At 47.0% G+C, this 27,444-nt stretch overlaps 2 protein-coding genes across 2 annotated transcripts in view; both read right to left on the bottom strand.

Annotated features, from left to right (window-relative positions):
• LRRC75A (leucine rich repeat containing 75A) overlaps positions 1–7,864 on the bottom strand; it is a 69,325-nt gene extending 61,461 nt beyond the window's left edge. Inside the window, exon 1 of the mRNA XM_048519396.1 lies at positions 7,298–7,864. Coding sequence (XP_048375353.1) covers positions 7,298–7,573 — 276 coding nt within the window. The 5' untranslated portion in view covers positions 7,574–7,864. The remainder of the gene's footprint in view (positions 1–7,297) is intronic.
• Positions 7,865–12,778: 4,914 nt separating this feature from the next.
• TMEM248 (transmembrane protein 248) lies at positions 12,779–26,414 on the bottom strand. The gene is made up of 7 exons (XM_048519387.1): positions 26,273–26,414; positions 20,767–20,943; positions 19,301–19,586; positions 18,508–18,658; positions 17,193–17,376; positions 16,448–16,591; positions 12,779–15,187 (listed from the first exon to the last, which is right to left on the bottom strand). The coding sequence occupies exons 2-7, from the start codon at positions 20,923–20,925 to the stop codon at positions 15,167–15,169; spliced, it is 945 nt and encodes a 314-aa protein (XP_048375344.1). The 5' UTR covers positions 20,926–20,943; positions 26,273–26,414; the 3' UTR covers positions 12,779–15,166.
• Between the last annotated feature and the right edge of the window lie 1,030 nt (positions 26,415–27,444).

Raw genomic sequence — 27,444 nt, 5'->3', positions numbered from 1 at the left:
AAATCCTGAACGCCCAAAGAACCCTTGCGAGTCTCCATCATCTGAGGTGCCCACAAATGGAAATGCTCTCCTCAGCCACAGGTTCCAGCACATAGCTTGAGAAGGGCATTTCAGAACTGAACCAGAAGGGAGTCTTGACATCAGCACTGCACTTAAACTCAACATCTCCTCCTTCAACTGCTTCGGAAGGTCCCAGATACTCTCTTAACACATTCGCTATTAGCCATACAAGCAGGGGTGGGCTAGGAGGAAAAAAACACCTCTGGAAATGGGCTTCACCTTCCAAAGAAGCGACTGTTTCTGCCTGTTTATAACATTAATGATTTCAGCAGATGCCTCCTCTCCTTTGTCAGGCTCCATTGAGTATCTCCTTCCCTACCTTGAGGTGAGGAGCATCCCCCACTTGAGGGTGAGGTGGCTCCTGAAGTCATTGGACCACCAGGACTTCCTGGTGGTCAATGAATTTGAGAGACGACATGGACGGCCTTTGATAATGAACAACACAGCTTTGGTGATGATTGGTTTTCTCCAGCATCAGTACAGAGGAGGATAACGAAGATGATTATAGGCTGGAGAAGCTTTTTGCTGACGAAAGGCTGAAGAACCTGGGACTTTTAGGCTGATTCCGCATGGGCCAAAAACAGCGGTGTGAAAATGGTGTGAAAACATTATAAACCCTTTTACACCATTTTCACACCGTTTTCACACTGCTGTTTTTGGCCCATGCGAAATCTGCCTATGTTTAGAAAAAAGACAGCTACGGGGGAATATGATAGAGATTTACAGAATTTAATAGGGGGTTGAGAAAGTGTGCAGAGGGAACTTTTTTTTATTCTTCACCTTAATCGCAGAGGAACTCAAGTAAATTGATGGAAAATAGGTATAAGGCAGATAATATCCCTTTACTCAATGAGTAACTGCTTTGTGCCAGTGATGGTAATGATGGCAATGAGAACAGGTGGTTTTAAAAGGAGGCTGGGACAGATTTAGCAAGGAGACATCCGTCCATGGCTACTTACCACGGTTGGAAAAAGGGAATCTCCAGCAAACCTCTAAAACCCAGCTCCAAGAGGCAACATTGGCCCTTTCCCCACTTACCTTAAGCCCCATGCTACTCTCCTAAAGTAGCGTGGGGTCCAGCTGCACTCCCCACTTCAGGGGCGGCAAGAACGCAGCCGCCCCGACGCTGCCTCTCTCGCACTCCTCAGTGCATGTAATTCCTGGTGCCTTTTCAAATGGAGCCTTTTGATGACCCCGCACAGAGCGCGGGGTTGTGGGGAAGCCGGGGCGCGTGCCAGGAATTGCGCGCGCTGGGAATTGCGTGCAGCAACCCCCCGACAAGGGTAAGTGGGGAAAGGGCCACTGAAGGACGGCCTTAGCCTCTAAATCTTAGTTTATTGGCCCTCAGGACAATTGGATGGCCACTGTGCACCAGAATGATGGAGAAGATGAACCATCGGTTTGATCCAGCAGAACTGTTCTTAACATAACTCAAGGGCATAGGTACCTCACAGACTGTGTGTGTGTTAAATGCCATAAAAGTCACTTCCAACATATGATGGCTCGATGAATGAACGACCTCCAAAACATCAGATCGTGGGCTGCAAACTAAAGCCTGTGGCATCCTTGACTGAGTCGATCCACCTCATGCCGAGTCTTCCTCTTTCCCTGCCGCCTTTAACTTTTCCTGGTTTAATAATAATTTGTTCTCGAGAGGAATTGCCGTGGCTTTATTGAGCTGGGGAGGCCATGTCTACCAGCGAATTCTCAACACCTTCACCAAACTATCATTCCCATGATTCTCTGAGGGAAGCCAATAGAGTCCAACCAACTGAAACAATCTGGTGTTCTAGTGAGGTTCCTTCCACTGAAAACTGAACTGGAAATGCCCCTCCTCCTCTTCCATGAAGGAAATATGCCAAGTTCTTCACTGGGCTCCTGAGGCCAGGCCAGGCTCTCTGGCTTCCTATAATTAATTCTAAGCAAATGTAACTCAATTACCATCGAGAATCACTCATGCAATGCATTAACATTCTTCGCTGGCCAGTACACTGTACACTGTTACAAAAACACACAGAGAGAGATAACAGCACCTCTGCAAATCCAGCAACGGAGAACACACAGCGGCCTGTGTGCTTTGTTTTATTTTATTTTCCTGAAAGCAGAACCAGACAGTGAAAAGATAAGGCCTGGGCCCCTAATTGGGGACCAGTTTTGCCAGGGGTCAGCAACCGTTTAAAAACCAACGAGCCAACATTTAGAGCAACAGACCAACAAAAAAAAGCCAGCCTGAGAAAGCCCATTAATATAACTGGAACTGTACAACGATGTTACCGATCGCTGACGTGTTAATAATCCATATTTCTGCTGTCAAACACGGGTTGTTGCAAGCCTTTTATCAGGAAGCGGCATATGTGTGATCTGACAGTAAATAAAAAATATGTCTCACAGGCACCCTGTGCGGTTGTTTTAACATACTGGCATAAATCTGTGCCTCACGGAAGATTGTATATTTATTACTTACTGTGAGGCCTCGAGTGTTTTGTTTCCTGTTAAGAGAGTTGCCACAAACACTGTTTCGATTGGAGAAACCTTACGGATTATTGATCAACAAGTCATTTATTGGTAAAGCTGAGCTGTAGAGAGTCAGCACTGTGTCAGACTGGGATCTGGGGAACCAGGTTCGAATCTCACTGGGTGAATCCTGGCAGCCCGCCCCTTTCTCTCAGCTTAAGGCCTAAGCCCGTGGTGGCGAACCTTTGGCACTCCAGATGTTATGGACTACAATTCCCATCAGCCCCTGCCAGCATGGCCAATTGGCAGGGGCTGATGGGAATTGTAGTCCATAACATCTGGAGTGCCAAAGGTTCGCCACCACTGGCCTAAGCTATGTTGCAGGGTGGGTTAACTGAAGAAATGAAGCAGGGAAGAACAGTGTTGTAAGCCCTTTTGGGGCCCCACTGGGAAGGAAAGCAGGGAATTATATCTACATTATATTTATAACAGTTATAAAAATGTATATTTTCAGTTATGCAGAGAGCCTCTTTTACAGTGGCTCTTTGTTGATCTCTTGCTCTGAGTTCTGACGTCAAACGGCTTTTTCATTATAAAAGGTTACTGACCCCGGTTCCAGTTTTGAATGATGTCTGTTTTTATGACCTGTTTTCACCAGCCGGAAGGGAAATGCCTCCCAGACAATTCCCTCAAGAAAGCTCCAGGAAGAGAAATGGAGAATCTTTTGAACAACCCTCAGTGTGGCCTGATGGGCGCTGTTAGTTTTCAGCTAACATAGCATGTCACTGGCTCAGAAAGACAAGCTGACAGCCAGTTGCTGAGAAGAGAAACTATCCCACGTAGCAAGAAAGCCAGTCCAGTATTACAAGTGACGGAGGGAAGAAGAAGAAGAAGAAGAAGAAGAAGAAGAAGAAGAATAGAATAGAATAGAATAGAATAGAATAGAATAGAATAGAATAGAATAGAATAGAATAGAATAGAATCTTTATTGGCCAAGTGTGATTGGACACACAAGGAATTTGTCTCCGGTGCATATGCTCTCAGTGTACATAAAAGAAAAATACATTTGTCAAGAATCATAAGGTACAACACTTAATGATTGTCATATAGGTCTAGTAAGCAATCAGGAAACAATCAATAGTAATGAAAACATAAAATGTAAAATCATAAAATAAATGAAATGAAATGTCAGCACAGGCTATAGTCATACAGTCATAAGTGGGAGGAGATGGGTAATAGGAATGATGAAAAAAGTAGTGCAGTAATTATATAATAAATATATAATAAATAGTTTGACATTATCGAGGGAATTATTTGTTTAGCAGAGTGATGGCATTCGGGAAAAAACTGCTCTTATGTCTAGTTGTCTGGGAGGCATTTCCCTTCTGGCTGGTGAAAACAGGTCATAAAAACAGGCATCATTCAAAACTGGAAGAAGAAGAAGAAGAAGAAGAAGAAGAAGAAGAAGAAGAAGAAGAAGAAGAAGAAGAAGAAGAAGAAGAAGAAGAAGAAGAAGAAGAAGAAGAAGAAGAAGAAGAAGAAGAAGAAGAAGAAGAAGAAGAAGAAGAAGAAGAAGAAGAAGAAGAAGAAGAAGAAGAAGAAGAAGAAGAGGAGGAGGAGGAGGAGGAGGAGGAGGAGGAGGAGGAGGAGGAGGAAGAGGAGGAAGAGGAGGAGGAAGAGGAGTTTGGATTTATACCCCACCTTTCTCCCCTGTAAGGAGACTCAAGGTGGCTTACAAACTCCTTTCCCTTCCTCTCCCCACAACAGACACCTTGTGGGGTAGGTGGGGCTGAGAGAGCTATGAACCAACTGTGACTAGCCCAAGGTCACCCAGCAGGAATGCAGGAGTGTGGAAACACTTCTGGTTCACCAGATAAGCCTCTGCCATTGAGGTGGAGGAGTGAGGAATCAAACCCGGTTCTCCAAATTAGAATCCATCTGGCTCTTAACCACTACACCAAGCTGGTCTTAAGGGAGCCATAAAGGAGACCAGAAAGCCATATACTTCATGGTCTCTATACAAGAGTCTAACACCATGACGCTTCAGCCTATTCGCTTGCTGTTTAATTCAGCCCCCTTTTTCTAACTCTCCGCCATTTGACTTCTCTAGAAGCACACAGCCAACATTAACCAACGACATTTCAAGTCGCCTTTGTCCACATTTAATAGAACAGGAAATTACAGCTGAGAAAATGATTAAACTCACTCAAGGCCACAATCAAAAGGCAGAGCTAACGCACGGGCAGCTCTAGAGCGTTTCCCTGAAACTTTGGACAGCATACATTAGGGTTGGACCTGCATTATATTCTTAAGGACCTAAAGCAACCTGCCCTACAGCTCTCAAGGGTTGGGCGGTTTGAGCACTTGAGGACTGAGGCTCAGCCCCACAACCAGTAGCCAACAATATTTTGCTAGACATCCCACAGATCTGTGGTTTCCAAAAAATGCGATTCAAGAACACGAGTAGCAAAACCACCCAGCTCAATAGAAGAGGCAGACTGCAATTTCTTGTGCCCCCAAACGGCTGAGACATTTGGAAATCAAAAGTAAAGGATCCATTTAGACATAACCTGAACCCTTAGCAGTTGCCCAACATTAATTACTTCTGAACCATTGCCACAATCAAGGGTCTACTGAACAAGAAGGAAACCTCTGCCCCAAAGAGATTACACATTTGCTAACATGGCTGTAAAAACTGTTTATACACAAGGCATCCAATTTCTTCACACCACGAAATCTCTGCTGAACATTGGCCCGAGTCTGGTGCCAAGTTTTCTCCACTCTTCTTCCAACTTGTAAGGAAAATGTTTAGCCATGCTTTGCAAAGCGGCCAAGAATGTACTTGAATTCAGATCTCTTGAGGCAGGGCCACCTGAACGGCAAAATGCTTTCTGTGGCTCATAAGCCTCCATAGAAGAAAACATCTCCAAACGATGACCAATAGCAGATAGACTTCTTACATGGGCATACAATATACTCCTAAACAGGATTATGCCTTTCTAAATCTACTGAAGACAATGGGCTTAGAAGGGCATAACTCTGTTTTGGAATGTGCTGCAAGGGTTCCAACTCCTTCTTTTAGAAGCTGACCTACATTTGCGCTGTAGATGCTTTTGTTTTGCTTTTGTTGTGTTTTTGCCAAGTCATAGCTCTCTTGCAGGATCTGGTGAGGTTTGGGAAGAGACAGTCAGAGGTGGTTTGCCTTTCCTCTGTGTCGTGACCTTGGTATATCTCAGAGGTCTCCCATCCAAAAACTTGCCAGGGAAGACCCTGTTTCGCTTCTGAGATCTGCCAAGATCGGGCCAGATTTATGGAGGAGAAGTCGATCTATGGCTACCAATCTTGATCCTCCATGATCTGAGACTGCAAATGCCTTAGCAGACCAGGTGCTCGGGAGCAGCAGCAGCAGAAGGCCATTGCTTTCACATCCCAAAGGCCACTGTGAGTAGCAGAGTGCTGGACTAGATGGACTCTGGTCTGATCCAGCAGGCTCTTGCTTATGTTCCTATGTTCAGGGTTGCAGAGGCTTGCAACGAATCAAAACCTTATTGGGATAGCCTGGGCAGCTCTCAAAAGCCAAGCAGGGTTCGTCCTGGTTAGTAACTGACAGGACACAATCAAGGAAGTCCAGGATAGCTACCCAGAGCCAGGCAACGGCAAACCACCTCTGTTAGTCTCTTCCCTTGAAAACCCTACGAGGTTGCTATAAGTTGGATGCAACTTGACGGCACTTTACGCGCACAAGTAAAGCAGAGGATGGAGCACAGGCTCCATTCCACTCCCGCCAACAGAAGCTTCGTAGCCCTTTCCCATAAAGCGATGCCCAAAGAACACCAAGCTAGTAAAACCAAGGCTGGTTCGCATCTGGCTTCACAGTTTCTGCAGGGCCTCGCCCACGAGAGACTCCGGGGGTAACCCCAGACTCGGCTCAGTTAGCACAAAGATGATGGAGACACCGAGGCTCCCAGAAGGGGCTGCCTCCAGCAGGCGCTTCACGCCACCAGCATAACAATGAAAGGCTCGGAGCCCACAGACGTAGCACGCCAGCACTGTACAGCTTCGGTGGATACTGTGCGGCAGGTACAGGGGCCAGGCACGCAGGCGGAGCTGCCCGTTCTCCAAAACACCAGCCACAGGGAGCATCGGCACAGGCGAGCGCTCCCAGCAGCATCCACAGGGCTTCCGTCACGTTTCAGCAGAGATGCTCACGCCAACAAAGGGCAAAGCAGCACGGAGGATGCCGCCAGCCACCTTGTTTTGGTAAGGGCTGGGCGGCACTCCAGCAGGGGTAGGTAGCACACGGGGGTTAGCCGCACACTGCCACTGCGGTCCTGGGCAAAGGAGCTACTATCCAGAGAAAGCGTTTAGCAGACAGCCAGGGATGTACTGAGATCACCAGGTGTTTTGCCAGGCTGTACCATCGCCCGGCTGAGATGCTGGCACACCCGGGTCTGAACTTGCCCACATCAAGTGCAGTGAGGCGCAGAGGGCAACCCCATGGGGACCTCTCCGCTCCACCCAAGCACAGGTCAAATCGGGTCTGGTCCCCCCAACCTGTAGACCAGGGGGCATATGGGGCTGACCAATGCACCAGTGGGGGGGGGCCCTCCGGGCACGCCTTCTCAAGCCTCCCGGACCGGTTCTTTCTACCGCTGCCCTCCCCGCACATCCTTTCCCTCTAATCCAGAGGAGGGTCCTGAGCGCAGAGAAGGGCCGGGCATCTGTGCCAGCCTGGCTTTGTGGAAGGGGGGGGACTGGTCCCCACCTGCCCCGGCCCGCTTACCTGGCGCAGGTGCCTGAGCAGGTCGGTGGCCTCCTCCTGCCTGCCCTGCTTGACCAAGCGCAGCATGTCCTGGATCATGCCGATGCGGCGGTGGTAGGGCGGGAGGCCGCCCCCCTTGCCGAACTTCTCGCCCGAGCGGGCCACCAGGGACGCCAGCAGGTCCCCCCCGCGCTCCCGGGACGAGGCCGCCACCCCCTTGCGGCGGGCGACGGGGCCCGGCGGCGGGCTGGCCCCCGAGGGCGCCGCGGCGCACCCCTTGGTCTGCTTGGCGCCCATGCCGCCCCAGCCAGGCCTCCCTCAGCAGCAGCAGCAGCAGCAGCAGCAGCAGCACCCAGGCATCCGGCTCTCCGGCCGGCGGGGCGAAGGCGCGCCGCGGCGCCCGGCTCCTGCTCTCCGCGGCGGGCGGCGCCTGGCAGCCGCCTCCCTCCGCCGGGCATCTCCCGCCCCAGCCGCAGTCGCCTCCTCGCCCAGCCGCTGCAGCGACCGGGCGCAACTTTGGAGAAACTGTTGCACGGCGGGCGGCAAGGAGGGCGGAGCGGAGACGCCGAGGAGGACGTGCCCGCCCAGGGGCCCTCCCTGCTTGGCGCGGCTGCGGCCGGCGGGGGGCGCCCCCGAGGCGAGCAGACGGAGCGCGGGCGGCGCCCTCCCCTCTGCGTCTGGCCGGCCCTCCTCGCGCGCGGGGGCGGAGAGAGGCCTTTGCCGCAGGGCGCGCGGTCCTCTGAGCACGTGCAGAGCGTGGCGTCTTTCTCCCGGAGAGGACTCTTCACATGCATGGATTCCAGACTTTTAACCGTTTGGATCCCCCTCCTCTGCACATGCTCCAGCTTCGCAATAGCCTCCTTGAATCGTGGCGCTCAGAACTGGACACGGTGTTGTCCCAGGAGAGGGCTGACCAAAGCAGAATGGTACTGTTGTACTATTACTTGCCTTGATCTAGATCAGGGGTCTCCAAGCTATGGGCCTCCAGATGTTCATGGACCGCGATTCCCATCAGCCCCTGCTAGCATGGCCAATCGGCAGTTGATGGGAATCATAGTCCATGAACATCTGGAAGGCCATTGGTTGGAGACCCTGATCTAGACACTATCCTATGGATACACCCAACAGTTGCTGGTAGAATAGAAACCACCAATTTCTGTAAGCTTTCTATTACATTTCTTCTTAACCCTTTCTGTTCACTGCTACGTTCTGGCTTGTTGCCTCTGGGCAGTGTCACAACAGCTGCCACAGTGGTGTTTGTTCCATTGCAATAGAACTCAATTAAATAATCAGCGCTACTTCTCAGCAGGTGGTTCACATAAGAAGTTTGGATTTATATCCCACCTTTCTCTCCTGTAAGGAAACTCAAGGTGGCTTACAAACTCCTTTCTCTTCCTCTCCCCACAACAGACACCTTGTGAGGTAGGTGGGGCTGAGAGGGTACAGAGAGAAGAGTAACTGGCCCAAGGTCACCCAGCCAGAATGCAGGAGTGCGGAAACACATCTGGTTCACCAGATAAACCTCCATAACTCAGGTGGAGGGGAATCAAATCTGGTTCTCCAGATTAGAATCCACTTGAATTTGGACAGCATGGAATATCAAACTAGAGTTAGCTGAAACTCAGGGGCAGCCTGAGTGGGGCAGATTGTACAAACTGTCCCTGGGAACGAGATGCAGATCGTCTGTTTAGCTGCAGTGTAGTGATAATCATTCAGTGAAGCAATAGTACAAACTAGGTGACTTTTTTTCCCTTTTGAAAGGCGGTGGAAGGATGTGTGCTGTAAATGTTGATGAAGGAGGCAAAGTCACAATGAAACCACCTTACACAGACAGGGTAACCCAGCTGGTGAAGAATTTCAGTGGCACAATATCTACTAACGTCTAGCACCTCTGTTGTATGTCCATATATAGCTGACTGGAAAGGGAACAATTAAGGCAATGCCAAGAGACTGCAGGGAGTAATTGCCCTCAGCATTCCCATTAGTGGTGTGATGGGTCATTTGAAGTACTAGCAACCACATACTTGTGTGTAGCTGAAGCTTAACAAAACTCATACTATTTAGAATTAAAATGTTGATTTTTTAAAAAATTGGCATTTTTGTTGGTTACTAGCTAAATCATCAAACCTGTGTGTGGAATCACTGGGGTGCTTTCACACATACCATGCACTTTCAGTGCACTCTGCAGATGTGTGAAATGGCAAAATCCACTTGCAAATCATGGTTAAAGTGCACTGAAACCGACTGAAAGTGAATTATTCAACATGTGCAAGAGCACCTGGATCACAGACTCTCCAAGCAAACCTAATCCAGCCCTAATTCATCTTCCTACTATGCTTCAATTCTTGCCGATAATAATTGTGCAGGTGAGGGAGTGATGGCAGGTTATACTTTTCAGTGCCCTGAAACACCTCTGTCCTGGTGAGCCGTACCTGGTGTGTTCCTTTCGCACACACAAGAAGAGCACATCAAGATGTCTGCAACAGTCGAGACTTCCAGCAGAGTCTTCCCCCGGGGCCTCTGTGGGTGTCCTCTTGAGGAAAATTACTCCAGAATGGGAGCTGTGCTAATGACTCTTGCAGCAAAAAATAAACAGAAATTGCCACTAGACTTGTTTATTCCTGCGTAAATGAGCTACTGGATCGCAATGGGAGGGGAGCAGAGGTAGCAACTGATCTGTTTTCCACTGCGAAGACAGTGCACAGGTAGTTGCCAGAGGACATTTTTTCCTTGTAACAGAAGAGGAGTTGGATTTATATACCCTCCCCTTCTCTCCTGTAAGGAGACTCAAAGGGGCTTACAAACTCCTTACCCTTCCCCCCCCCACAACAAACACCCTGTGAGGTGGGTGGGTGAGGCTGAGAGAGCTCCGAAGAACTGTGACCAGCCCAAGGTCACCCAGCTGGCATGAGTTGGAGTGCACAGGCTAATCTAGTTCACCAGATAAGCTTCCACAGCTCGTGGCAGAGCGGGGAATCCAACCCGGTTCTCCAGATTAGAGTGCACCTGCTCTTAACCACTACACCACGATGGAAATAGCAAAAATACTGGGTTTTAACTATCTACTACTTTATGGAAGTTTCATGACGGGAGCCACTGAGGTATGACTGGCATTCCCGTCTCTCTTGAAGTCATCCAAGTCATTCTAGTCACAAGAAGAATACACAGAATGAGTGGGAGGAATGCAAAAAAAAAACCATCTTCCCTGTTGCTGGCCGACGCAGCTACACCATAATATTCAGCAGAGAGGAAATAGGCAAAGGCAGTAACAGGTACAAAGACTTTTGAACACCTGCCACAATACCCCCTCTATGATCAAAATTGCTCAGATCACTTTGGTCACTGACCTCGTCCAAAGTGATCCAAGCAAACTGGATCACTGGTGGATTTGGACCTTCAAAAAAACAGGTAAGGCTACTGATTCCCCCTCCTACCCCCCCCCCCCACCTCGTGGCTCAGGGCTTTTCCTTCCCTCCCCTATTCCCACATTTTTCTGCCAATTATTGCTGCCAGTATTTGGCAGAACTAAGTAACACTCTTTCAAAAAGGTAGCTCATATTGATATCAAGTGGAACATTTTGCTTCTGCCAAGGAGAGTATGAAACTGCTGAAGAGCAACGGGGAACATGATAACAGAAAACAAGGCCACTGTTCCTAGAGACAGAAAGCCTCGATAGAACATGGGAACTGGGTGTGAGCTTCGCTACTGGGAATCTTCTACAGGGGACTCTTCTATGAAATCATGGGTATCAGCAGTGCTTTACAACAGTCCCTTTTCCTCAGGTGGATAGATGCCAGTGCCTTGCCATAGGGCAGTGGTGGCGAACCTTTTCGAGACCGAGTGCCCAAATTGCAACCCAAAACCCACTTATTTATCACAAAGTGCCAACACGGCAATTTAACCCGAATACTGAGGTTTTCGTTTAGAAAAACGGTTGGCTCCGAGGTGTGCGTTTCTTAGGAGTAAGCTTGGTGGTAGTCAGTGCAACTCTTCCAATGGGTGAAAACATCAATTCTAGGAGGGTTTTATCTTTCAGAAGCAAGTCCCCATTGCCAGCAACCGGAAAGCTTTACTCCCCAGGTAAAGTTGATCACGCCTTTTAGTTCTTCGTGATGAAAAAATCCTCAGTGCGGGCTTAACAGCGCTTTAAAAAGGGTTACCTACACTGCTTCCCCAAAACTAGGTCTTAGGTTTAATGCTAATAATCGAGCCCAGCAGCACAGGCCAGATTAGATGTGGGGGGGGGGGGGCACTCTGCGCGTGCCCACAGAGAGGGCTCTGAGTGCCACCTCTGGCACCCGTGCCATAGGTTCGGCACCACTGCCATAGGGGCTAACGAACACTGCAAACTTTTATGCAACTGCTCTGAGTGCTTCTTGAACACGGCTTCATTGTTTGCATGGCAAGAGGAAGTGGTTGATCTTCTGCAGTGGGAAACAAGGAGAACTTCGGCCACAGCAATTACCAGGATGGACAAAGCCAATTAAAGTTTTATTTGCAACCTGCTCGCCAGACAGGTGTCTTGTGTAGCTTCCTCTGTTTTTATCAAAAAAGATGTTCCATGAAGCCTCCTGAGGCATATAACAAAGCCTATCTTGGGATTGTGTGGGCTGGATATTCTCCCCATCAGCCTTAGGAAGGGAGGGCTTTCAAGCTCGAGGCATCATGGGGAGTAGCCTTTTTCTTCTGCCCTTGGATAATCACAAGCACCGTGTCTCTAACACAATACATAGGAACATGTTCTTTGAGGCCAAAGATCACATCTGCCACCAATTTTGGGGAAATCAAGTTGATAGGGTCAAAGATCAGGCTTCCTCACCTACTTGGGAATGCACGTTGCCCGATGGCCTGAAAATGTAGCAAAAGAGAGGGTAACACAATTAAGCTGATCAACCACAAACATAAATAGTAGGAGAATGAAGTGCAAAATCCTTGTTCTTGGAGAAGGAGGTCTCCAGGCGCAGTACTGGCATTCCGCTCCTCATGAATGGGCGATTCCCTTGGTCGCCAAATTCTAGTGACACAGCGCCTCTATAAATGGGGCCAAGCAGTTCCTCAAACTATTTCCCAGGGATCCGATTCTACACCTATCTCACATCTTGGGCTGTTTCTAACCCCCAAAAGTGCAGAAAAAATAAAGGCAGAGTAGGAAATCAAGCTCCTTCATCAACGGCCGGCTTCCTGATTTGCCAAGCCTAAAAATGTCAAGGTCTGCAGCAACATGCTGTATCGCACTGAAGCCTTCAAAGAAAGGCTTAGGTTACCAAGTGAAAGAGGGAAAGCCCACTGAAGTGGTCGGTGTTCCTCTTTCAGCCCTCCCAGGAGCTCCCACTGGGAACTCCGAAGCCTAGTTCACTTGGTAGCCCCCCCTCCCCTCCCCGACCATGCTCCATATTCTCATCAAAGTTAGAGCCTTGTGCAAGTTAAAAGTATGTTCAAGAGGATTTAAGAGACAATAGAGAAAAGCCACCTGCGTCAAATGAAATGCTTCACGCAGCAAATATTTTCAAGGGGACTGATAGTAATAAACTTTATTTTTGCAAAGCAATATCCACATCTCACAAACACACAAATAAAATTAAAAGAGAGAAATGTCATTACCAAAGTCAGTTACTGACCATCAGGCCCAGAGGCAAGTAAATAGCCATCTTAACCATACATCTCCTGCAGAGGAGTTGTTTTGGGGGAAGGGGGGGGCACAGGAAGAAAAATAAAGCTGTGAATCTTCATATAATGCCAAAAGAACAACACAACAGGAATGGAAGAGTTTCTAACAAGAAAACACAAACAGAATCAAAACTGATTCAAGTAATAGTGAAAAACGAAAACAGGAAAAAAAAAGTTAAGATCAATATGATCCGAACAAGCACTGTGATATTCCATTTGAATCATTCTGTTTGGATACGTTTTAGCTTCTGCGCACCCACACACCCCTCTATGACTGTCCCCCAATTCCCCTCTCTCTGTTATCATGACTGAACCATCGCTATCTAATGTCTGGAACGGACCATAAAAGCAAAAGGAAAGAGGAGTACAAGATTTTTTTCCCCCAAAGCCCACAATTCCAGGCCAGGACACTTAAAACTTCATTTCGTTAACAGTTTTCTTCAAAGAGGATGCTTTTTTTAAACTTCACTCCCAGACTTTTACCCAATATTAAAACCTGAAGGTTCCTGGATATAATCCTATCTGGGAGACATGACAACGTAACAAAAAGTAATCCAGAGAATGAATAAAGGAACTCCGACATGAAAGCAATCTACAAGCTTTGTTAATTTGTGTAAACACTAAAAGAAGCCACTTACAAACTACTCGAGGAGGAAGAAGAACCCAAGACAATGTTGCTATCAGATAGGGAAAGCAGAACAGGAGAGTCATTAAGGCAACCAGCAATGTCTTCAACGCAGTGGCAACAAGTGTGTTCAGGAATTCTCTGTTATGTTTAAGTGACACTGAAGAATGGATTCAAAAATAGTTGTGCAAACAAGAAAGCTGAAGGAAGGGCAGAGAAAGGAAAGCTGTGCATAATCAACAGAACTCCCAACAAGCAAATGACTGAGCAGAGTCCAAATCTGAATGCAGGGACTACCCAGGTGGAGGTCTGTCTGTCCAGATGGATTCCTCCACAGCGCAAGTTTCCTGCTGTTTTCTTTTTGCAGACAATGAATAAGCCAAAAAAAAAAAAGTTAAAAAAGGCTGGATCAACGGGACTACTTGCCCAGACTGCATGAGTCTGGCTTCTTTCTCCTTTTGTTAAAGATCCCCAAATCCCAAATGGAATTTCAGTTTTCACACAGTGACCAAGACACGCAGATCAACCACAGGGCACAGGCGGCCCAGGACAAGGCTCCTTCAGATAAAAGAAGAGGCATTGCATGTTTGAACAGCTCACCCCTCCCGACACACACTCAAACAAACAAACAAAAATACCTGCATACTGAAAAGTAGCATGTCAGGAACAAGGCTAATCTACCTCCTGAAATGCAAGAGACTGTTCTACACCTCAAGATATTTCCCCCCCCTCTTCTTGCAGGGAAGCATTGGAAAATTGTCCTCCCTGCCTTCAGCCTGAAATGAGACAGTTCCAAGAACTCCGTATTCTATCATTTCCCTGCATGCACAGATTATCATTAAAAGCTGTGCTACAGGGACTCCTCTGATTCAAGATCCAGGATGAAACCAACAAAGAGGCAGCCTGAAGCAACTTCAACATTTTAGCACTTTTGACGGAAGTTTTGCTTTTCTGAATCTAAAATGACAAGCACGCTATCTTTCCTAGCTACAGCCAGTAGTAAAACAGGAATATGGTGTTGTTGTTTCCACCCCTATACATCTAGGGGTGTCTAGATATATATATATCTAGGGATATTGGTATCTTTCTGCAAGCATGGTGTGAATGGAAAAGAAGAAACTGTCTCTCTCGCACACTGAGTCCATGTAGAGTTGCAGTATTGTAGCAGAGATGCAGATCGTCTCCAACACGCTGTACATACCACTGGGAAAATAAGGTGCTTTTTTTCCTTTTGAGATGCTTGCAAAAGGCATCTTAACTGTCCCAATGCAGCAAATAATAATAATAATAATAATTAAAAGAGACACCCCCTCTGGCTCTGACCACACAGAGCCTCACCGTCACAAAACAGTCCAACACGAACAGGGAAAATGGTTCCAAACAGTACCAGCTGCACTACAAATGTGATCGAGTGCCCTGGCTTTAACCGGTTCCAAGTACACTTTATATAAATATCCATTACAGGCACTTAAAAAGTCTTTGGTTGGAATAACCCAACGTCACAAGATACTGAAACCGTAAAGAATGAGGGCCCAGTTCTGGGTTCAGCAGGCAACGATTGCAGACTCGGTCGCTTTTGGAGGAAGGTACTGGCGGATCACGCTTCTGTAAAAGCGGCCTGAAGAAATCAAAGCAAGAAGATTAATTACCAAATTAAAGAAATGATCATAGCTACCCCATCAGCGTGTGGCTTGAGCAGAGAAGGTGCTCACGGTGTAGTGCCAGACTCAGGGGTTTCTGGTTGTGGTGGGTTTTCCGGACTGTGTGGCCGTGGTCTGGTAGATCTTGTTCCTAACGTTTCGCCTGCATCTGTGGCTGGCATCTTCAGAGGTGTATCACAGAGAGAAGTCTGTTACACACTGCGTCTGTGTCAGGGGTTTCTGTTTCTAAGCAACCGTCAGCAGGGTACAGTGTACAGCTTAATAGATGGCAATGGTCTGGGTTCAAGTACTGAAGCTCGTGGCACATCCTTTGGTAATTCAGTAGCTGTCTCAGCCTGGATATCCTTTGCATGGGATACCCTGAGATCCATGAAAGCATAGGATACGAGGCTAATAAAAAGTAAGCTAGCAGAGGCTGAAGTATGTTCAAAGCCACCACAATGAGAGGCAGATACAGCCAACTGGAGGTGTGGTATGAAATCCTTTACAGCTGTCCCCTGAGTATGAAGACCAAGAAGATACCTGAGCCTGCTTGTTCTTGCATGTTGCCACTGGCTGCAAGAGCAGGTACTCCCCACTGGATGGTTTGGAGTCAACCGATGACTGGCTTTTGTGCCAGTGGGGAAACCAAACTGGAGTGTTTTAGGGGGGTTTAAGCGTCCCATAATATCATCCTCACTTCATCTACTTTTCTTTCTCAAGCCTGTTTTGCTACATGTTCTGAAAGACCACGGTCACACATTAACAGCTGTATGGATGAAAAGGTACACTGTTTCGAAACTCTGCCTAGGATTAGCACCATTGTGTTGTCATTATCCCTCACACCCATTTCCCTCTACTGAACCACTGGAGGGCTTTTTGACTGCTTTTAAAAACAATGGCATTTGCTATCGCTTAACAGCGATATACCAAGAATCTTTTCAGTCAACAAAAAGCCCTCTAGAAATGAGAGGAAATGGCGAGCACAAGGGGATGATGAAAGAAAGCACAGAGCAAATCCCATGAGAATGGTCTGCCACTGATGCAAATGTCTCCACAGTTGGTATTTGGTCATTGACCGTAAATAAAACTTCACTTCACTTCCATAGTTGTAGCAGCAATGGCTGCCAAACAGAAGTGTCGTGCGTGGAAGTAATCTAATATGAAAGCACATGGGCGTCTTTTTCAACTGATGTCAATGCTCTTGTTCAGGACCAGGAACTGTTTTCCACACCTACCTTCTCAGGGCAGAACTCTGAATTGCTTTGCCGTAGTTTGCTTGGTCTGCCTTTGATGACAGCGTAGCAGAACATGGTGATGACCATCACAAAGAGGAAGTAACTGGTGTGCATTAAGTGCAGGTTAATTAGGGAGCGGTCATCCTGTGAGGAAGAGATACAAACAATTTCCTGAGCCCATAGGATAAGCTTCAAGAAAACCATATACAGTCACTGCCATGGTGGCAAGAGACATACCACACTCCCAAGAGAGAGCAAGCATAATATAGTGGTTAAGAGCAGGTGCACTCTAATATGGAGAACCAGGTTTGATTCCCCACTCTGCCACTTGAGCTGTGGAGGCTTATCTAGTGAACTACATTAGCCTGCGCTCTCCAACACATGCCAACTGGAAGACCTTGGGGTAGTCACATTCTTTGGCGCTCTCTCAGCTCCACCCACCTCACAGGGTGTTTGTTTGAAGGGGGGAAGGAGTTTGTAAGCCCCCCTGAGTCTCCTACAGGAGATAAAGGGGGGAATATAAATCCAAACTCTTCTTTTTCAAGGTAGAATTTCTCAGTCTATCCCTCTATGCTGCATCCCACAAATTTACACCAACAGGATCTGTCCAGTGCTGCATCCACAAATTTACACCAACAGGATCTGTCCAGTACTGAAATGTCCCTGAACCCTATTAAGTCACAGACTGAAACAAAGACATTGAGAAGATGATTCAAAGCAACTAAAAGATAAGGAGGTGACTTACATCTGGAACAATAACAGTCAGTTTAGGATTTAATGCGTGATAGACTTTTCCAATAGCTCCTTTGTAACACCAGAAAGGGTTGTAATCTTGGGCGTATTTTGTGTTGGAGTCCCGTGCAGTGGTAAAGATCTTGTACCAGAAAGTGGCGTTAATGTACGTTTCCGGAATGCAATGAGGCGGCTGACTGTGGAGCAAAACATCAGGCTTAGTTGCACACTGAAGCTCTCACTAGTTTCCCCCCCCACTAGCTAGCTACAAATCAACTGATGGGTGACATAAAAACATAAAGATAGACTGAAACCTAATAGTGCTACCAACATCCTAATTAAGGCTCCAATTTGGATATTCATAGTGTGATACTATGTTCCTATATGACACGAGAAGCTGTAAATCTCACTTTGCAGACAAAAGGGCACACAAACACCACACACTAGTACCAGACAGACACTGGCCTCCAGTGTTTTCTGAACACTTAAAAACTTGCTCTCCTCCCAATGAGCTCCACCCACATCTACGCCGCTACTCTCAGTAACTCCAACTACACTCAGTTTGTTTATGTACACAAAAAATCCATGCAGGAGTCAAGATGGCTCTCAAAATCCAGTGGTGGTACTCAAATTCCTGTATTTGGTGACAGGAGGGGTCAAATGGCAGTGGGGCGGGGCGGGGGCGTAAAATTGCCCTCCACCCCCAGGGCCTGGGGGGGGGGGGACAGGAGGCAGCCTGAAGGGAAGTGGACGGGTGGCTTAGTCCACTGTGGTGCCCATCTGAGCTGCCCCCGTCCCTGAGCGCAGAGGAGGCGCGGGGGTGCCCGGAGCAGGTGTTGTCCCCGAATGCCATTCCCCCCCGATACGCCTCTGCTGCAAACCCATAGCCGTAGACTGTGGAGGAGGAAAAAAAGGGCTCTGCAGATGTACTGTCAAAGGTTTTCACGGCCGGATCCAACTGGCTGTTGTGGGTTTTTTGAGCCACGCAGCCTGGAAAACCCACAACAGCCATAGACGTTTTTAGCAAGACAGTTCTCTGCTTTTCCTCCCCATTGGCCCTCCCGCCCCACCCCCGTTTTCTTGTCCAGCACTTGCTCATTTGGGGAAGGTGGCATGAGTGCGTGGATGAATTAAAAATCTGCATTTGCAACTTTTCAATATGTGAAGCTCAACTAAATATAGTCTTTAAAAAACAACCACCACACAGTATGCATGGATAGCCAGCTTTCCACCGCACTGACTGTCTCACTGCTTCAAAGCAAGCCCACCGGCCCGAAAGCAATGGTGAGAAGTCAGCCCGGCAGGAAGCAGTATGGAGAGACCCTTACACTGTGACTGGAAAGACAGTGCTGGCTGCTGTAACCGTCATGCAGGTGGTGAAGCTGACTTGCTCGCAACGAGCGTGGAGAATGCAGTCGTCTGAGTTCCAGGCGGCGGGCAGGGTAAATGTGATGTTGATTTCCTCGTGAGCTTCTCTGCCTTCAAGCGGGAGGGGGGGAAAACATTTTACATCAGTTGGCTAGAACTGCACTTCCCTTGAAAGAGTCCGGCTATGTCTGGTACATTCCCCACAGTTATTAAAGTGCCTTTGTTGTACAAACTGCACATTTTTTAAAAGACAGAAAAGAGTGTAAGAGCGTGTCATGGGCCTGCAGTTTCCAACCTACCAGGCTGAATGGAGTTTTGCACAGTAAAGAATGGCAGCCCTTTGGTATGTCCCCTGCTCTTCTCCTGCCATGAATCATGAAGAAACAAGAGGCAGGCCCATTGGGCTTAGCAGGCTACAAAACTGGCAGATCTGTGACATATATCAGGGCAGTGTAGCCCCGAGGTTCATATTGACACGTGCCCCATTTTAAATGCTCTACTTTAACAATACTTGTGAGATCTGGGATTTTTGCATCATGTGGATTGGGACTATCCCCTCCTCCTCCTCCTCCAACCAATCAGAAAGACACCTTTTCCCAGAAGCAGACTCGTGCAGCTCCCAGTCTTCAGGACTAAGGTTAATACAGATTGCTGGCAATTTCTAGTGACATTTATGCTCGTGGAACTATCCTCCTGCAGGCTGTAATATTTTGGAACACTAACTTCAGAAATGCAATTTAGAATAAGATGTACCTGAGAGCCCAATTTGGTGTCCAAAAAAGGTGGAACTCAAGTGTGTGACGTTTCGGGAAAAGCCACCAAAGGGTTTGAGGGGGTCCAGAGTCAGAGTGATGACTACTGAGATGTTGATTGGACCAGAATCCTCAAGAGTCTGCGGCGACGGTGTGGAAGGCCTGGCTTGGCTACTGGTCATGGCACTTTCCGGAGTCGTGGTGTCATTAATTAGATGCTTTAACGTTTCGTTCTCCGAAATACAGAAGTCCAAGTCATTAAACCGCAGAAGGAAAGTATTCCAGTCCTTAAAGGCAAACAAGAACTTTACTGCTTCTCTCTGTCAAGGTAGATACTAGGTCTTGCTATATCAGGGTGCATTCAAACATCACTGGGTAAGCAGTTCACAATGACCGGGCTTTGTCCAAAAGCCAACTGTAATATGGGTCTAAGAAATACCACCATTGAGAAATTCTGCATGAATTTCAAGGCAGCAGGCCACTCAAATATTATAAATGTTTACGAGACTAATTACTCTTTGAAGACTACAGAAGATATCCAACATCCTTTCCCAACCTTGTGACAAAGACAATAAAATAAAATTCAGCAAAAGCTGGGCAATGATGCAGGGACATCTTGGTAATTGCTGTTTAAAAACTGAATGTCCAGGATTTATTGCATAAGAAGAGAGAGAGAATAGGGTCTTGGCCTGGTGGAAACTTCGGCCTCAGCATTTTGAATGTCTCCTCCTAGGCTCCAGGCAGTCTACAATCAGACTTGGTCTGATCAGCCTAAATTAGTATCATAGTCAGCATACAGTATCAGTTTAGAACTTGGGTGAGCCAGGTTTGAATCCCTGTTCTGCCATGGAAGCATGCTGGGTGACCTCAGACCACTCAAACACTCTCAGCTTAACCTCCTTTGCAGGGTAATTAATAGGGTAAAAGGAGAGGATTTTGTGAACCACTTTGGGTCACCGCTGGGGAGAAAAGAGGGATATAAATAAAGTGTTGTGCACTCAAGAGGGCCCTGGCTTGTGTCTACTGAACAGAAAACTGCAGTGTCACTTGGCAAACTGCTTTGATTATGTGCTTTGATTGTGTGTTCCTGCATAGCAGGGGGTTGGACTTGATGGCCCTTGGGGTCTCTTTCAACTCTATGATTCTATGGCTCTATGAAACCATTTCTTATACCAGTGGGATTTTCAAAAGCTGCCAGAGACTTGAGGAGATGCAGACACGTTTCTACTTGGGCTATTCTTTGGCTTCTGACCCTTCACCCATGAAATATTACAACTCAAGCCAATAAACCAGAGAGTCTGTTCCAACCATTTATAGTCATATTTATTTTATTTTATTATTTCTATTCCGCCCTAGACTGATTTTAGACTGTCGAGGATATAAAGCTAGCAGGAAATTACAGGGCAACCCACACCCTTCCTACCCTCAGCAAGAATGTGCAAATATGTACACTGTTTCATATTTTACCTCTGCCATTTCAGGTGACTTGATCTCCTTAATCTTAAAGAAATAGCCCAGGGTCAGGAAGGCAATCGCCATTGCACTGACGCTGATCATAAACACCACAAGCGGAGGTCGGCTGCTGATGTAAACCTTGAGGTTCTCCAGAGGATGGATGTTCAACATTATTCTTACAAGGCCCACCTGTGAAACAGCAACAGCAGAAACTGGAGATATGACCACACTTCCTGAGAAGCACCCCTGATCAAGCTAGTTGGCAAGCACCTGCAAGACTAAGAAAACTCAGCACTGTTCTCAGATATAAAACACTCAACAGCCAGAAAACCTTTGAGAACGCTAGAGGGCCAAGCAAGGCGATCAGGAATCTGAACTGAGTCCAGCACAGGGCACACACCTGCTGGGTTCCAGCACACACAAAGGCTCTGTGTCCTGTTATTGTGAGCACTGCATTTCACCTCTGCAGCCGGAAGAAATGTGCTCCCTCATCCCTCCTCAGGTCAACTGGCAAGATCCGTGTTTGCTTTGTAATTCCTTACTACTCCCTTTGTTAGGCATCAGTAACACCTGCTGGCATTTGGTGGCTCCCGGAAGAACACACCCATACTATAGGGCCATTCAAGGGAATTTTTAAAAAGCGAAGGGGGGGAGCATATGCACACAATGGCACAGTCAAGACAGGGCATGATCCAAACCTGCTACAATGGTTCCTACCCTGACATGCGCACCACAGCGGTGTTCCTTTTTGGGTCTGGCCCCAGCCTGGTGGAACTCTCTGTCAATTGATACCAGGGCCCTGTGGGATTTAGCTCACTTCCACAGGGCCTGCCAGACAGAAATGTTCCACTGGGATTGTGGTTGAGGCAGTGATGGCTTTTCTAACTTTGCTGGCCTCCAAATCTCCCCCTCCCCTCCTTATTTGATATAAATTTGGAAGAGCGGGACAGGAGTGCATTAATCTGGCCATGGATGCCATTCCCTTGCTGGCACTAAATAACTGTTTAAACGCCAAGTGGAATAGGAATTTTAATGTTTTATTGTTGTTGCTATTTTGTGATTGTTGATGCTAATGTGGCAGAAGGCATTAATGCCCTGTGTCCTAATAAAATATCTGTGGCTCCACAAAACTCCTGCACACTATTTTTTTTCTAAACAGAAACACAGGAAATTCACATTGGAGTATGGAGACAGCCTGTGAAAGTCGCAGTTTTTCCGGTGAGCAGCCAGCCACCAATGGGTCTCCGCTGCATTCTTTTTGTGTTCTTTCTGTTCCCGATGTTTTAAGGCGTATTTCAAATATGGAGCTAGCCAGTTTTATACCGCTAGAACATGAAAAGGGAGTCTAGCCATCAGCAGATTTGCCTCCGTTCTGGAACTATTCTCAGCCTAGAGAACCCTGGTTTGAAAGAAATACAACCCACTTTTACACTTATAGTAGATCAGCTGCTGTTTTATATACAAGTTAAGAGCCTCACTGGATGGACCGGTTCTAATCAAATTTGTCCTAAATGTCAGGAATTGAGCAGCATAGGAATTGTGAAACAGCCACATTTACAGGCTTTCCTGAGTTAAGTTATTGAGAATGTGACAGAGTCATAAGAACATAAAAGAAACCTAGCAGAGCTGCTCTCTCACATGACTCAAGACGAGAGGATGACATGAATTCATTCCAAAAATAATTACAAGTTCCTTGACTCTGAAAGAATGTTAGCATATGAAATATTTTTGATCTGAACAGTTTGCGTAACTTCCCTGTTGAAAACACTGGGTCACAAGGTAGTGAATGGCCAAGAACACAAGCTACATAGCCCCAAGACACGTCAGTACAGCTTACTGATGGAAGAGATAGCGATTTTGCTCTCCTGCCCAGTTCAACTCCATTCAACCTGTATGGCTATTAATATACATGGGCCCTACAAGCTCTCAGAATCGTGTTTCTACAGGTCGGAATGTAGGGGAAAGAGAATACAGTAAAGATCTGCCCTCCAACAACTGGCAGTAGTTAAGATTGAAGATGTGAAATATTCAGAAATGTTTAAGCCATAGGAAAATGCAATGTTGGGGAAAAATTTTGATACACGCAAAAAAGCAACATGAGCAATCTGACCCAAAAAGGAAAAGGTAACTTCAGCCCTAAGAAAATTCTTCTCTGTAATTATTAGACCAATTTATGAAACAGAAGGTACAGGTGTGTGTGCATGGCTGTCAATTTTTAGAAAGAAACTAACAAGCAGTGATCAATACATCTTAATCCACTAAAACAAACATCCCTACATAACTGGTTGTGGTGGGTTTCTGGGCTGGTAGATCTTGTTCCTAACGTCTCACTTTCAGGGCTTCAGGGAAGGAAATTCTCTGCCTTCATTTTTCCTTTCTTGATATAGAAGGAAAGAAAAAGGAAGCATACTTCTGGCATTGAGGCGCAAGACTACACAGATTAGAAGCCAGGTTCAGTTACCAAAACCACCTACTCCACCACTTCTCTCAGAACTCAGAGCATAATAGGGTAGCTCACCTGCAGCATGCAGGCCACAAGTTTGCTTCCTGCAGTAGCTTTCTTTCTAAACAGCTTGGCAATGGGAAATTAAACACAGTCCAGTTTTCACCCAAAACAAACAATTCAATTAACATCTGGTGGAGCAGGAGGGACCAGTTCAAGAGCTCCATCTCTGAACACCAGAAATAAATCTAACAAAGCCAACTTGAAGCACATCCTGTGTTCAAGAGGCTGTTCTGATTTTTGCCAGACTTTTCAGAGCTTTTCCTTCTTGGGGTGAATTTTTACACCTGCCTCTTCCTGGAAAAATGTTTGGGTGAGAATGTATTTCCAAAACAAGCTTGCCAGCCAGGCTTCTTTGCACAACCACTTTCAAGTGGCAAATACTGAATGTTGGAGAGGTGAAAACAGAGACAAGCATTTCCCAGGACAGACCAGCTCTACATGATCCTGTCTAAAACATTCCCCTCTACAAAAAAAAGGCCCAAGTTGGCCTTCACCAACATCAATACCCCTTAAAATATCACAAATCGTTGGACATACTCTCACCATTGAAATTTACTTCAGTTGCCAATGAATCAAGAGCCACTGACCTGCAGTGAAAAAATGTGCGGAAGCGAGTAAGCTTGCAGCAATTCTTACAGCTCTATAAAGATGGAATCAGAGATGTTGAGGGAGGAGCATAGCTGGCATAAAGGTTCATAAAGGACTCCTTTATGCACCCAACAGTGTTAAATCAGCCAACAGGATATAGGATTTTCCCAGTCAGTCACTTGTTCATTACATTCAGAAACGTTTGGAGAGCCTAGCTTAAAACTCGACTTATCTTCTGTCTGTCTCTGCCTAAGAGTGCCAAATCTCCACTCACTGAGTGACCCGTTGACCTTGAGTCCAGTCATAAACTCACAACAGGATTGTTAAAAGGGAAACCCTGAATGCTGCCCCAAACTCCCTAAAGGAATGGGTAGGATAAACATATATTAAAGAAATAAAATGAAAACACTTTTCACTTCTACCAAAAAGCAAATGTAAATCCAGTGTCTACGCCAGTATTACTCTGGGCCAACAATGAAATGAAGCAGCCAAAGAGAATGAGGAAAAGAAAAATGAGTTAATTGTAATGCTTCTTGTTCACAAGCCAATCCACTGCGCCAACCCTAGGCTTCCTAGATTATCAAGATGAGCAGGAATAGAGAATAAACAACAAATCCAGCATACATACATACTCACTAAAGGCTGGGCTTCCACCAGAAGATGCCACATCATCATTAGAAAATGGATTTAATCTCTCAATGACTTGAAGCTTAGGGTTTAGAAACTGGAATACCACAACCTATGTATAAGGGCAATACTGGCAGAAGCCAATAGTTAATCTTTATGTGCATGATGGGATGTTGGGATGAGGGATTTTAGGCTAAGATACCTGACCAGTCGCCATCTTATTGTTCTATTGTATTTTATTACAATTAATTAGTTAATGCTTTAAGTTAAATTATTACAATTGCATGTGTGAAATGTTTTTATTATTATGTGTATAAGATGCCCTGAGTATCAGTCAGGTAAGGATGTTGTATCAAATTTAATAAAATAATAGTAATAATAACCAACATCATGACAGATAAAGTGTTGGCGCATAATACACCGGACATCACAGTGGTCGAAGACAAGAAAGTGACCATCATTGATGTGGCAATTCCTGGTGACAGCAAGATACATGAAAAAGAACATGAGAAGGTCACTAAATACTGTGATTTGAAAACTAAGACTCAATTACTATGGCACAAACCAGCTGAGGTCATCCCAGTGGTACTTGGCACCCTGGGTGCCATTCCAAAAACACTAGGGCTGCATTTGAAACATCTTCAAATTGACAAAATCAACATCTGTCAGATTCAAAAGGCAGCCCTGCTGGGATCTGCACGAATACTACGTCAATATATTACAACACCCTGGGCCTCTGGGAGAGGCTCGCATTGTATTGGAAGGCCAACAACCAGCGAAAGCTGTGAAATTAATAATTACCCCACATTACCTGTACAGACGCATCTGAGAAGATGCACAAAGGCCCGCACAGAAACAGAATGACCAGTCATGAATGGTGAGATTCCCAACAGCAGTTCTAGAGTCTCTGGGAATTCCACCAACCATAGCGGGATTCCCTCAACACTTGGAAACAATGAATCCCTTCAGCCCAATGAAAGGCAGGAACCATTCTCAATCCAACAGGCCCTACCTCTCAGCCTCAGGTAATCTGGGGAGAAGGAATGGGCATCAGAAATAGGGCTTCCTCGGTGGCGGCCCCTTGCCTTTGCAATGTCTTCCCCATTGATGCTCCGCTGACTCGTGCTTCACTGTCCTCCAGAAGCCAGACCAACATTTTTCAATCCACTTTCACAATTGTTTGCAAGTGGATTTTGCTATTCTGCACAGTAAAATCCAGCTGCAAAGTGGATTGAAAGTGGATTGTTCTGCAGTATGAGTGCGTTTTATGCCTGATTTTTTTTTTGTCGCCTGTTATCTTTTAATCGTTTAACGGGGGAATTTTTTTTTTTTGGTCATCTTGTGAACTGCCTCGAGCAAAGCTCTAAAACGGCAGCAGCAGCACCTCAACTGTCTAAGCAACGGGATCGACAGATCACCCGGCGCCCCAAGCTCCAGCCGAGAAACTTCGTGTGATAAGAAGGAAAAGGAACCGAGCCCGGAAGTCGAAGTAGCTCTCGGCATACTCGGGCGCCACTGAAGCCCCGGAAGGCTGACCGGGCAGGGCTGCTAGACCCGGGAGGCTCAAGGCCCGGCGGGCGAGGGAAGAGCGGCCTGAGACATCACCTCCGGGTGAGGCGAGGGGGGGACCTCAAGTCACGTGGTCACGTGTGGCAGGGAGGCTCGCAATTCTGTCAGGCCTAAAGTCTGAGGGAAAGAAGAAGCGAAACTGAGTCTTCCACCACCACCACCACCCCACGAGCTTCCCCACGGACCGTCTGCACACGCTCAGAGGCACCACGGCTGAGTCCTGCTTACCACCGGCGGGCTCAACGTGAGCGGCGTCGGGGCTGCAGCATCGTCCTGGCGGCGGCGGCGGCGGCGTCTCCCTCGGCCTGTCAGGAGGGCGCGCGGAGCCTCCTCAGCTACCCCGCCCGCAGTGGGCAAGAGCGTGCGCAGAGCAGAGCAGCGGCTGGGAACGGAAGCGCCGGTGGGACAAACTTCCTCGCCGCCGACTTCCCGCGAAGGGCTCGACGCGCGGAGTGACGTCGACGCGACGCGCCAATACTTGAAGTGCGATTACCGGCCGCGTTGGGTTGCCAGCCTCCAGGTGGGGTCTGGAGATGCTAGAACTTGTCTTCTCTAAAAGTTTGTTGTTAATACTAATAGGAAAGAAAAAACTGTCATCGGAGCACCCCTTCTAAGGGGCGATGGCGCAGCTACACCTCTGAGCAGGTGCCCAGTGTTTCTTGAGCTTGCTGGATAAAAATGCTCAGTCACGATGTGTAGTAAGGGGGCTGCATTCACTGCCTCTGCATTGGACTCTGGTCCCACGGAAGTTTAGCCTACAATAAGTCTTCACAGTGCGCCAAGAGCAAGGCTCTTGTTCGCTATTGCTGTTAAGAACCTCACCACGTCTTTCTGCTCCAATCCGTTCTTTGGCATGAATTGATCGTTTCCAAACTTAACTCAAAGCTAATCAGGATCTGCCAGGCTGGGAAAGGTGTACATTGAGAAGGCTGGGCTGTCCCTCGCCCAGGCAATTCTCAGTTATACCTCATCATTCATATGCTCCCATCCCTTCCAAAGAGTAAATAATGTCCCTGCAATCAGAATGCCTTCTCATGCCCGTAGTAGCACCCTAACTGAGCCATGAGGATACCCAGGGTGACAAACATGGTGCCTGATGATACATTACACGTCTATAGACTACTTTTGAGCTAGCAAGTGCACAGCCACACAGATTTCCTCACAGCACTTGCCTATACGAATGGTTCAAGCAGGTCAGTTTGTTGCAGTCCTTTGCTGCATAGCAACAGCCAGGTTGTAGCTGCCTTTGGCTAAAGAGAAATGTATTATCAATTGAAGCTGGACATACATAGGTGGTACACTGGGTTTGCAGCAGGAATTGAAGTATCAGATCTGCTTCAAAGTCTACAGGTGAAACACATCTCTTGTACAACATACACGAAAGAGAGCAGGGGTGTGTG

The sequence above is a fragment of the Sphaerodactylus townsendi genome, linkage group LG16, assembly GCF_021028975.2.
Source record: "Sphaerodactylus townsendi isolate TG3544 linkage group LG16, MPM_Stown_v2.3, whole genome shotgun sequence".
NCBI classification, from domain to species: Eukaryota; Metazoa; Chordata; class Lepidosauria; order Squamata; family Sphaerodactylidae; genus Sphaerodactylus; species Sphaerodactylus townsendi.
The sequence above is the reverse complement of the archived record's forward strand: the minus strand, read 5'-3'. Positions and strand labels throughout refer to the sequence as shown.